General features: G+C 43.8%; 1 protein-coding gene across 2 annotated transcripts in view; it reads right to left on the minus strand.

Moving 5' to 3' along the window:
• Nucleotides 1–13,089, minus strand: part of LOC141096085 (synaptonemal complex protein 2-like) — a 151,282-nt gene that overhangs the window by 37,913 nt on the left and 100,280 nt on the right. For both annotated transcript variants that reach the window (XM_073582491.1, XM_073582492.1), the window contains one exon: nt 12,934–13,065. In XM_073582491.1, the coding sequence (XP_073438592.1) occupies nt 12,934–13,065 (132 nt within the window). The remainder of the gene's footprint in view (nt 1–12,933; nt 13,066–13,089) is intronic.

Raw genomic sequence — 13,089 nt, forward strand, 5'->3', positions numbered from 1 at the left:
GTAATAACTCTGGAATGCTTCCATAGATCCCGGTGATTCTGACAATGTTTTCTCATGACATACTGTACTTCATTATAGTGGTAAAATTTCTTTGATATGACTTGCGTTCATTTGTGAAAAAAACAAATTTGGCGAAAATTTTAAAAATTTCCCAATTTTCCAACTTTGAATTTTCATGCCCTTAAAACAGAGAAATGTGTCACACAAAATACTTAAGTAACATTTCCCACATGTCTACTTTTGGAACCAATTTTTTTTTTTTGTTAGGAAGTTATAAGGGTTAAAAGTTGACCAGCGATTTCTCATTTTTATAACACCATATTTTTTTTTTTTAGGGACTACATCACATTTGAAGTCACTATGAGGGGTCTATATGATAGAAAATACCCAAAACTTACACTACTCTAAAAATTTATTTCAGGTCCAATTGTTTTATTTTACCAAGGGTAACAGGAGAAATTGGACCCCAAAAGTTGTTGTACAATTTGTCCTGAGTAAGCTGATACCCCATATATGCAGGTAAACCACTGTTTGGGCGCATGGCAGAGCTCGGAAGGGCAGAAGTGCCATTTGACTTTTCAATGCAAAATTGGCTGGAATTCAGATCAGATGTCATGTCGCGTTTGGAGGGCCCCTGAAGTGCCTTAACAGTGGAACCCCCCAAATTCTAACTCCAACCCTAACCAGCACACCCCTAACCCTAATCCCAACCCTAACTATAGCCCTAACCAAACCCCTAACCCTAATCCCAACCCTAACCCCAACACACCTGTTGTGTCCCACGAATGGGAACAACCTGTTATATGTATATTCTCTGTGTTGAGTTTTTCCTCCAATCAGCAAATTCCCTGTTGCTGCTAGGTAGAATTAGACTGTGTGAAGATTGTCCCTATGTCCCTCCCATAGTTGAGCTCTGTATTAGGTTGCTCCTCCCTTCTTCTTCAGTTTAGTCTACAGCAGCCATTACTCAAGACGCATGTGTACTTCCCTGTACAGATTACTCCTTTATACCTATTGTTCATCGTAAACTAATACAAGATTTTGGAAGAAAACAGCATAGTTTCTCCTGGTCTTTCTACAGTTGCAGTGGCAGTCGAGTTAAAACTATCTGCGGACGCCTGGTGGCGAGTACAAGTTATACAATTATCTAAGAAGCTGATAGTTAGAACGCTTGGGATTCGCAGCAATCAGGAAGAGACAGAATAGTAAAAAGGAATAGCTGTGACCAGAAATAGTATACAGCTGTAATCCAAGAATAGGATTGTTTGTAAGGCTAACAAAGCCACAACAACAGCAGCTTACATGGGCTGCAGACATTCTGTGCTTTTCACTTCAGAAAATTGCACAGTGAAAGATTTAACCTGTTACTAAGAACAGTTCACAGCCTGTAATCCAGAGAAAGGATCTATAAGCTATTGAGAAGCTGCAGTTTTCATAGACTTGTATCACATTCTGTGCTCTCCAGCTCATCTAACTGCAACTTTGTATTGGTCTCCTTGACAAACAGGAGCAGAACAGCCCCCCCTTGCACTCCTGCCACCATGTCCCAGACTAAAAGAACCCTTTCACTGCCAGTCCTGCAGCAGCAAGAAATGTAAACAGAACTTCTCACAGTTTGCAGTGAAATATCCAAACGATCAACCAATCCTACCTGGAAGGTCAAAGAGAACCTAGAATCCACCAAAGGTGAATTGCTACACCACACACCTTCCCTATGGAAAAAGAGTACTAAATCAATCGACTGTCTTAACTGTGCCTGGCTCTCACAAGTTACCACCAGAGGGAGCCCTTTAACAATTGTACTCTGCATACCAGTCTTATAAAAACAAATACATCTCTACTCTGCAGAAATTAAATACGCAAGAGTCTGTTAAGGAAATCCAGGACTTCCAACAGCTCAATGCCGAACGAGACTCCACCATGCGTGACATTGTGGACAAAACAGAAGCAAACATCGCGCAGATGTCAGAAGATGCATCGCACAGATCCACAAGGAGCTCAAAGCACTCAGTCAAGTCAAGCTCATCTAGGTACTCAACCCTCAGTGAGCAATTCATAAGAGCGCGTGCCGAAGCAGAATCTATGAAAGTGCAAGCCGTTTTCGTGCGAAGGAAGGCAGAGACAGAAACTGAATCTGCACGCAAGAAAGCAGAGATGGAAGCTGAATCTGCATGCGAGAATGAAAAAATAGAAGCCCTGCAGAAGGAATGTGAACATGCAGTAGCCATGGCAAAGCTAAAGGTCTTCCAGCAAGCCCTAGGTGAGAGCCGAGGAGACAGCCTCAATTTGTACGAATCCGACACGGAAGACTCACTTAAGCGCACAAGAGACTACGTGCTGAGCCAAGTCAGTGAACCTCTGACCACCAACAACATTCCTGTCAGTATCGACCCCTCTCCAAAGCATCAAGATGTCGATCCGCTTGCAGCTCTCAGCTTTAAAGGTCAGTTCAATGTGCCACAAACATTCAAACTCGAACCTCCTTCATGCTTCAATACACAGCCAGATCTTACACCCAAGCAAAGTCATACAGCTCCAGTCACATCAATGGCAGAAACTATTCTCAGTAAGCCAATTACTGCACTAAATACTTATGCTGCACCATACTATCCTACGTTTCTAAGTCAAGATGGTACAGACCATATGAACAGCACTACTCAGCCAGCATTTGTCTTCCCAAAAGTCAGCGAAAACCAACATGTCTGATTTTGCAAGGTACATGGTTCACTGTGAACTTACTAAGACCAGTCTCACAAGGTTCGATCATCAACCAGAGAACTACAAAGGTTGGAAATGTGCCTTTAAAGCCGCAATTAGTGACCTTGGCATCACTGCTGCTGAAGAGCTAGGTCTGTTAATCAGGTGGCTTGGACCTCAATCCACAGAGCGGGTCAAGAGGCTCAGATCCATCCACATCAGTAATCCAGCTGCTGGCCTCATGGCTGCATGGGAAACACTAGAACATAGCTTTGGCAGTCCCGAAGCTATAGAGAATGCATTGTTCAAGCGTTTACAGGATTTCCCCAAAATATCCGGCAAGGACAGTTCAAAATTACTAGAGCTCAGCGACCTGCTCTTAGAGCTACAGTTAGCCAAGGCAGACACACACCTACCTGGGTCTCAGCTATCTGCACACCGCTTGAGGGGTAAAACCCATAGTTGCCAAGTTACCCTACATCATACAAGAAAGGTGGACCATACGAGGGACAAACTACAAAAGACAATACCAAGTCTCTTTTCCTTCATTTTCCCCATTTCTGTGACTACATCAAGGAGATTGCAGAGTGCAATCTCCTTGATGTAGCAAGCTTCTGCTATGATGAAGCAAGCTTCTGCTATGATGAAGCAAGCTTCTGCTATGAAGAACCCAGCGGCTCTGTGTCATCTCCTAAGTACGAGAGTTCGTGCTCTCACAACAGTAACCGCAGCGGTCCGGTGTCTGCAACAAAGACAGAAGTTCTGTCTATACCGACATCAGCGCCAGACAAAGGCAATGAAGGTGAGAAGGTGGAAAATCCAAACAGCCAGTGTCCAATTCACAAACTGCCACATCACCTGAGGAAGTGCATCAGCTTCAGGAAGAAACCCCTTCAAGAACGAAAGGAGCTCTTGAAGAAGCTTGGAGTATGCTTCAGGTGCTGCGCCTCTACCGAACATCTTGCAAAGGACTGTGTCATCGCCATCAAGTGTCTAGAGTGCGACAGTGAAGACCACGTACAAGCGCTCCATCCATCACAGCCTGATTCTGCGTCTACACCTTCTCCCACTACAAGCCATGGCGGGGAGACTTCAGACCAAGAGACAAGCCATGTTGCGGTATCTTCCTCATGCACCGAAGTCTGCGGAGAAGGTCTTTGAAACAAGTCCTGCGCGAAGATTTGCCTGGCAAGGGTGTATCCCAAGGGTCATCCAGCGAAGGCAGTCAAGGTGTGCGTTAGTCTGGACGACCAGAGCAACAAATCACTGGCCAGGTCAGAACTCTTCGACTTGTTCGACTTAAAAGGAGATGTTTTTCCTTACACCTTGGGCACCTGCAGCGGCGTTATAAAAACCTCTGGAAGGGCCAGTAGCCTCATAATAACTTCTCTTGAGGATGCCATGGAGATACCACTACCCACTCTTGTTGAGTGTAACCAAATTCCATACAACAGGGAAGAAATCCCAATGCAAGAAGTCGCTCTTCAGCATCCTCATCTCAGAATGATAGCCAAAGAGATGCCACCCCTGGACGAAAAGGCAGACATCCTAATTCTCGGCAGAGACATTATACGACTGCACAAGATGCATCAACAAATCCACGGACTACTCAATGAACCGTAACGCCCACTGCCTTGAGCTAGGCTGGGTTATCATCGGCAACGTCTGTAGAGACCAGACAAAGGATCCAAGCAGCATCTCCTCTTACAAATGCTTATCACGTCAGATCACCATGACTTGTCCCACCTGCCAGACCCACGTCATTACTGGACGTAGGAAAACTAAAACGACACTAAATGTCAGCAACAACCATCTGACATTCAAGTCTGCTTTATCCCCGAGACTACAACCTCGAGACAACAACACCCGATCATTCAACCAAGGACAACTCACCACCTACAGAGGAAGACAAGGTGATCTTCAGGGTCATGAGCAACAAACAAATCAATAACAGCTGGGTAGCTCCCTCATCCTCTCTTCCCACAAAGACTGAGTTGCCAAGGGACTCACAGCAAGCAACTAAGTTCCCAACTTTTTGATGCCTATCTCAATCACAAGCCTGGTCAAGTCGAAGCCGTGCTAGACTTCAGTCCTCAGAGTGAGAGCCCCTCTCTCAACAGCCTATCCTTTACCAATATTGCTAGCGTTCTTTCCACGCAACGCAGGCTCAGCACACTGCCGATTGTCAAACAAGACACGTTCACTTCCCAAGCATCACCCTCTGATGAACTCGTTAATGAACTTGGGCCAAGAGAACCAGAGTCTAGGAAGGATCTCGAGCCAACCTGCAATACAAGTTGTTTGTCCAAAGTGCCAGTACGGAAGCGGAGATCTCATCACCCTGGACATCTTTCCAACTGGTTAGTCATCGTGCCTGCTGACATGAATTTCAGGTTCATCGTCTGCTGGCTCCTTTGAACAGGAGTCACATGAACTTGGCTTTGTCGCTGGACTTCGCCACAGCGGGGAGCATACCTTCGCATTCTACTGCCGTGCTAGGAATCAGGATTATCAGAATCCAACTGAACTTTAACTTCCCCATGTGGACTGCAACTTCTACTGTTGGGTTGGTGGAAGAGCTAGCATTTGCAGCTTCCCCAATCCGAAGATGGGTTTTCTATTGGACTCATTTTTCATTCATGAACTATGTTTTACTACAAGTATGGCCTTGATTACTTCAATACTGTTGCATGGTTCTTTTTTTCTCTCCTCTCATTGTAGGTTTCATGACGTCGAGGGACAGAGTCGTCTCCGTATCTCGCACAAAGACTTATGAAATTTGATGATTTCAGATGGGGAGTGTTGTGTCCCATGAATGGGAACAACCTGTTATATGTATGTTCTCTGTGTTGAGTTTTTCCTCCAATCAGCAAATTCCCTGTTGTTGCTAGGTAGAATTAGACTGTGTGAAGATTGTCCCTATGTCCCTCCCGTAGTTGAGCTCTGTGTTAGGTTGCTCCTCCTTTCTTCAGTTTAGTCTACAGCAGTCATTACTCAAGACGCATGTGTACTTCCCTGTAGAGATTACTCCTTTATACCTACTGTTCACTGTATACTAATGCAAGATTATGGAAGAAAACAGCATCGCTTCTCCTGCTCTTTCTACAGTTGCAGTGGCAGTCGAGTTAAAACTATCTGCGGACACCTGGTGGTGTAAGTACGAGTTAAACAATTATCTAAGAAGCTGATAGTTAGAACGCTTGGAATTCGCAGCAATCAAAAGACAGAATAATACCCCTACCCCTAATCCCAACCCTAACCACAAGCCCAACCCTAACCCACCCCTAACCCTAATCCCAACCCTAACTTTAGCCCCAACCATAACGTTAGCCCTAACCCTAATATAAAAAAAATAAATTATTTTCATTTTTCTGTCATTATTTTTCTCTACCTAAGGGGGTGATAAAGGGGAGTTTGATGTACCATTTATAGTGGGGTCTTATAGCTGGTTTTTAATTTTGGCAGCTGTCACCCACTAAATGACGCTTTTTATTGCAAAGAATAGTATCTGAGTCACCACATTTTGAGAGCTATAATTTTTCCATATTTTGGCCCACAGAGTCAAGTGAGGTCTTTTTTGCGGTACAAGTTTACGTTTTTATTGGCACCCTTTTCGGGCACATGACATTTTTTGATCGCTTTTAATTCCGATTTTTGGGAGGCAGAATGAACAAAAACAGCAATTCACGAATTTCTTTTGGGAAGGGGCGTTTAAAACGTTCCACGTGTGGTAAAATTGATAAAGCAGTTTTATTCTTCGGGTCAGTACGATGACAGCGATACCTCATTTATATATTTTTTTATGTTTTGGTGATTCAATACAATAAAAACTATTTTATATTAAAAAATAATTATTTTGCATCGCTTTATTCTGAGAGCTACAACTTTTATTTTTTCGCTGATGACGCTGTATGGGGGCTTGTCTATTGCGGGACAAGATGCCGTTTATCAGCGGTACCACGTTTATATCCGTCTTTTTGATCTCGTTATTCCACTTTTTGTTTGGCGGGATAATGATTTTGCCTTTTTAAGGTGTTCACTAAAGGGGTTAACTAATGGGACATTTTTATAGGTCGGTTCGTTACGGACGCGGCGATATTAAATGTGTATTCTTATTTCGATTTTTTTATTTAAATATTTATTGATGAAATAAATATTGATTTTTTTCATTATTTTTTAAAATATTTTTACAATTATTTAAAAAATTTTTATTTAATTCTATAATTTTACACTCTGTCCCACTATGGGACATTCATTTTGTGCAGGATGATCACTTCTATAGATCTGCATGCTATAGAAGCTGTCAGCGCTGATGTTTCTGTTACACTGACCTGGGAGACTTCCTGGTCATCACTGCGCATGACAGGAAGTCTCTTAGCTCTGAAGACCCGGATGTCGGCATGACGACATCAGGTCTCCATGGCAGCGATCGGGACCCCGCATCATGCGGGGTCTCTGATCCAAAGGTAGAGGGCCTGTGCCGGCTCCGGAACGCTGCGATCTTGTTTGATCACAGTGTTACGTGGTTAAGTTGCCGGAAGCGGTCCGTGCCAGGTCTCAGCTGTAAGAATCTGCCGTTCCATGCATGCTTTCCTGTGCATTTCTTCCTGGAAAATGGCCGCTACGCATGCGCAGATGCAGATCTCGGCACAGAAATCTTATCTCCCGAGATTTCAGTGCCGAGATCTCCATCTGTGCATGCGCGGCGGCCATCTTCCCGGAAGAAATCCACAGGAAAGCATGCATGGAACGGCAGAGACCCCCCACGCAGCACGGGACAGAGCGCGGCGGTGGCGGCAAGCACCGGGGGACAGCGCGCGGTGGTGGCGGCAAGCACCGGGGGACAGCGCAGCGGCAGCACCGGGGACAGAGCGCCGCAGCAAGCACTGGACACCCTCAGCGGCAGCACAGAAAGGTATATCCTCTTTGTAAGACACACCCCCAATTTCCCCTCAAATTTGGGGGGGGGGGGTAATAAGTGCGTCTTAGGCCTGTTTCACACTTCCGTTTTTGTGTCCGCCAAACGGATCCGTTTCTGTTTTTTTGACGGAAACGGATGCCAATGGATCCGTTTTTAAAAAAAACGTATCCGTTTTTTTGACGGATCCGCGGTAACCGTAATGGAAGTCTATGGGACAAAAAAAAAAACGGATCCTGCAAAAAATGGCGGATCCGTTTTTTTACGGAAAACAACGGATTTTGACGGATTTGAAAAAACGGAAGTGTGAAACAGGCCTTACAAAGCGGAAAATACGGTATATGGGTGTTTTGCACTCCTTTGGTTTTTTGTCTGCAATTGTTAGTCATGGTATACCTGCTGCTTGATTTTGTGTTTTTTTTTATTCGTTTAACCACTTTATTTCTGGAATTTTATTCATCCCTTTTTGGAACTAATCTACTGTTTCCTGTAATGTAAATTTAAGTAAATTAGTAGTGCAAGGAAGTGTGGTACAGTTTGAAGCAATCTTTCATACACAGGCCAGGTTTTTCGGGGCAGGTGTCGAATTGATAAATGGTGTCCTTGCGTATTCCCCTTTTGTAACATACTCGGCACCTTTTTTGCGACTTACCTTTTTTCCCAGTTTGCAGGACCACCCCCGGGAAATGCTGACCTGGTACGATATGAGCACATTCAGTTCTGGAACCACTTAGGCCCGCTCCTTCCTGAATGCCAACTATCACGGCCTTAACCACTACCTCCTGGAACTGAAGATACGACACATCGGTGTGGCCTGCACATTGCGATAGCAGGAAAGCGTTGAGAATTGCCATTTGTATGATGTGCACGGCCAGCTTTTTGTACCACACCTTGGCCTTTCTCCAAGTACTGTACGCTTGGAGGAATTGATCAGAGAGATCAACGCCCCTCCATGTTTTCGTTGTACCCCAGTACACAGTCAGGTTTGCTGACCTGTGCAGAGGTACCTCGTACAGTGCTGAGGGTGCTGCCATCACCGTGTATGGTGGTCAAGAGAAGGACATCTCTCTTGTCCTTGACCACCAGCAGGTGGTCACTACATTGGTCTCTGCAGTTACCCCTTCTGAGCATCTGCCCAAGTAGCGTTTTCGGGAGGCCTCTGATTTTTGCGGACAGTACCGCACGCTGCGGTACCTCGCACATAGAGGGATTTGAAGAGTGGGATGCTAGTATAAAAGTTATCGGTGTAGAGGTGATAACCTTTATCCAGCAGTGGGTGCACCAGATCCCACACAGTTTTCCCACTCACTCCCAGGACAGGTGGACATTCAGGGGGGGGTCAATCCTGGTGTCCATTCCTTTGTAAACTTGAAACCTGTGGGTGTACCCTGAGGTACTCTCACACAGCTTATAGTTTAATTCCGTACCTGACCCTCTTGTTAGGCAGGCACTGATGGAATCTGAGCCTTCCCTTAAAATGAACTAAGGACTCATCCACGCAGATGCCCTTTGGGGCATGTACACTTTAGCAAACTTTTTGTTGAAGTGTTCGATGACCGGCTGTACTTTGAACAAACAGTCAAAGTTGGGGTCATCTCGTGGGGACACTGTGCATTATCGGTATAATGCAGGAATTTGTGGATGGCCTTAAAACTTATCCACAGCATTACAAAGGGTTTTGACAAGCCCCTGATGGCGGTGACCGACTCTCATAGGGCAAAAAGGAGGTGACAGATTCCCTTTAACAGGTTAAGAGTTGACAACGGCATTTAACAGGTTAATAGTTGTAGGAAGAGCTGCACTCCACCAGGAACAGTTAGAAGCAGGTCCTGGCTGACAAAAACAACCATTATCTGTCAGGAATGGGTTGGGCTCTCCCCATGAACCCACTCCACACACCCGCTACTGACTTGCACCATACATGTACATCCATCCCGCAAAAAACAAGCTCTCACATGGATTTGTCAAAGGTATCACACACACACTCATGCTGCAGAAGTAACCCAATCATTAGTTCAAAACAGATTTAGCTCCTGAAAGGTCTGCAAGCTATCTGCCACATGTGAAAATACACTGACACCACTTTTTGTGTAAATAAACCACCAGGAGTTCCACAAAGGACAGATTTATTTTCTATGACATGGAAGTCAGAGTAGGGAATCCATTGTTTAGCAATCCTAAGACTGAACTCAGATGGACATGAAATAAGGTCAGAGTCCAGACCATAAGGGCTCGCTCCCAATTGCCCAATTGTGCTTAAAATGGATAAATGAAATCCTATTAAATATCGGATTGCATTTGTACCAATTTAATCCTATGCTTGTGTTGTTAATGGTGTTTTGTTTTTCTTCTCCAATCAGATTACAATCAAAGAGAAAAATTTATGCAGCATGGTGCGATTGAATGCGAAATTTGGATTGCACATACTCATATAAGTCTATGGGTGGGTGCGTGCGAATCATCGCACTGCACTCAGATACCAGTCGAATCGAATTCAGTGCGATTCTCATGAACGCCGGCAATGGAGATTGGAGCTGTGCTCCAATTCTCTCAAGGCCGAGGATCTGAGCACAGAGCACTGACACTTGGCTCCCACTCGCAGCAGAGCTGGAGCCGACTGTCATTAGCATATCGCATCCGATGTGATGCGCTAATGTAACTCCAGCCTAATAAGCAGACTGGCCACTGGTCTCCAGAACTGAAGCTAACAGACTCACAGGCATATATGAGACTGTTCGGCTTGTGTCAGGAAACTTGTGGCTAGTCCTGAAGTCGTGGTCCAATATAAAGACGTTTGAATTTGGCCAGTGAGATACCAAAGAGCCATGAATGTGACTCAGACTCCTCTATGTTTCCAGACTCTGATAAATATCCAATTATTAGTGATATTATACAATCTGTTATTAACATTCTAATTGTTCGGAATCCAACTCCACAGCTCTGTGAAGAGCATCTTTCTGCATTGGACAAATCTTCATGGCCATGTATTTATTAATTTTTCAAAGTGATCATATTATGTCTGGCAAGGCAAACCATTGTTTTTCTGATGTTTTGAGCTATTGAACCCATGTACAAAATAAACTATAACCAGTGCTCAAGAGGCGTGTTGCTCAAAACGCATATGGTCTCATTACACACCACCCCGTCATTGCTGTGCCATCTGAGATGTCTGTTTTGTCATTTTGAATTTTTTAGGGATCAACCAATACAAATTTTCTAAGAGTGAGCTGGATCCACTTCTATTTTTCCTATTGTCTTGGACGCTGTGCAGCAGTGAGGAAGCCATGCTCCTTCTTGTGCTTGGAATTACATCTCAGGGGTGAGCTGAATGTTCGCTTTTGTTTTTACAAATAAACTATCCATTAACCCTTTTGAGAAGGAGCCCTTTTCCGTTTTTCGCTCCTCTTCTTCCTAGAGCCATAACTTTTTTATTTTTCCCATCAATATGGCCATGTAAGGGCTTATTTTTTTCCGTAACGAGTTGTACTTTTGAACAAAACCATTGATTTTACCATGTCGTGTACTCAAAAACGGGAAGAAAAATTCTAAGTGCGGTGAAATAGCAAAAAAGTGCAATTCCACAACTTTTTTTCAAATTTTTTTTACCATGTTTACCAAATGCTAAAACTGACCTGCCACTATGATTCTCCAGGTCATTACGAGTTCAAAGACATCGAACATGTCTAGGTTCTTTATTATTTAAGTAGTGAAAAAAAAATCCAAAGTTTAAAAAAAAAAAAAAATTGTGTCATTTTCCGAGACCAGTAGTGTCTCCATTTTTGATGATCTCAGGTTAGGTGAGGGCTTATTTTTTGCATGCCGAGCTGACGTTTTTAATTACACCATTTTAGTGTAGATACGATCTTTCAATTGCCGTTATTGCATTTTAATTCAATGTTGCGGCGACCAAAAAAACTTAATCATGGCGTTTTTCTGTTTTTTTTCTCGTTAGGCCGTTAAGCGATCGAGTTAATTTTTTTTTTTATAGTGATAGACTGTGAACTCGGCGATACCATATATGTGTATGCTTGAATTTTTATTGTTTTATTTTTAATGGGGCGAGAGGGGGACAATTTAAACTTTTATTTTTTTTATTATTTTAATATTTTAAAAAACATTTCCTTTTAACTTATGGCACGCGTCAATAGTCTCCATGGGAGACTAGAAGCTGCCATAACCTGATCGGCTTTGCTACATACAGGAGATGATCAGATCACCTGTATGAAGCAGAATACCTCACTTGCTATGAGCACTGACGACCGGGCGGTGCTCATAGCAATCCGACATTGACAACCATAGAGGTTTCCAGGAGACCTCTGGTTGTCATGCTAACCCATCGGTGACCCGCGATCAAGTGACGGGGGTCACCGATGGGCAGATTTCCAGCGCAATTGCCGGAAGCACGTTAAATGCTGCTGTCAGAGTTTGACAGCGGCATTTAATGGGTTAATAGCCGCGGGTAGATCGCTATTCCACCCGCGGCCGTTCCGGGCACGTCAGCTGTAGAAAAAAAAGCTGACATGTGCCGGAAAAGATGTGGGCTCAGCGCCGGAGCTCACATCAAAGGGCATGGGCCATGACATGGGCAGTACTAGTACGGTGCATGTCAAAAGGATTTAAAGGGGTGAACATGATTAGATAAACAATGCAGCAATACGACACACGACCTTTGGATAGTTGTGGTGCAGTTTTGGAAACACAGTAGCCATGTACTTCTCAATTTGATCTTTGACTTATTTAATCAAGTCTTTCAAACTGCAGCTCCCAAAGCGATCAGCTGATCAAACCGCCTCAGAATCCATGGCACTAGATAGTGTTTAATCAGATACATAGCTTATCCTGCAAGATAGATGGAAGTCACTTTCTCTCTGAATCCAGCCTAAGATGTTCATATGCTTTAGTACAGCATATGGATAAGGGGTTTTCTTCATGAGACAACCTGCTTAAACAAAAGTTTTCAGTTAAACCAATCGAGAGGGTTGTCCGTGGCACAACATGAAACCGGTAGGAATCTGACACCTGCCAGCCACACCAATCAGGTAAAATTTGCAGGAGGACATGAGCGATGTACAGGACAGAATAAAGCAGCTCAGTACATTGTGGTCCCTGCCGAGTACTGCAGTTAATCTTTCATTCACCGTATGTAGCATATATATGGTCACTGCCAGAGTGAATTTAAGATGATTGGTGGTGGCGATGGGTGTCATTTCCTACCAATCTCATATTGATGACCCACGCAACCTCTTTAATAAATCATAATACACCATAATAGCTTAGAAAAATGTAATCCAAAATCCATAAAAGTACAGTGCAGATACCCTGGAAACCAGCTGGTCAAGTTTCAGAAGCAACTCCTTGCTGCATTTTTGAAGACTGGGTTCTTTTTGTAGCAGTTCTTCAAGGAAACGAAACTCATGTCTTCTTAAAGCATGGTCAATGTTTGCTTCTAACTAAAGAACAAAGAATATCCTATT

The sequence above is a fragment of the Dendrobates tinctorius genome, unplaced genomic scaffold (genome assembly GCF_039654945.1).
Source record: "Dendrobates tinctorius isolate UK_male_01 unplaced genomic scaffold, ASM3965494v1 ptg000071l, whole genome shotgun sequence".
Taxonomy (NCBI): domain Eukaryota; kingdom Metazoa; phylum Chordata; class Amphibia; order Anura; family Dendrobatidae; genus Dendrobates; species Dendrobates tinctorius.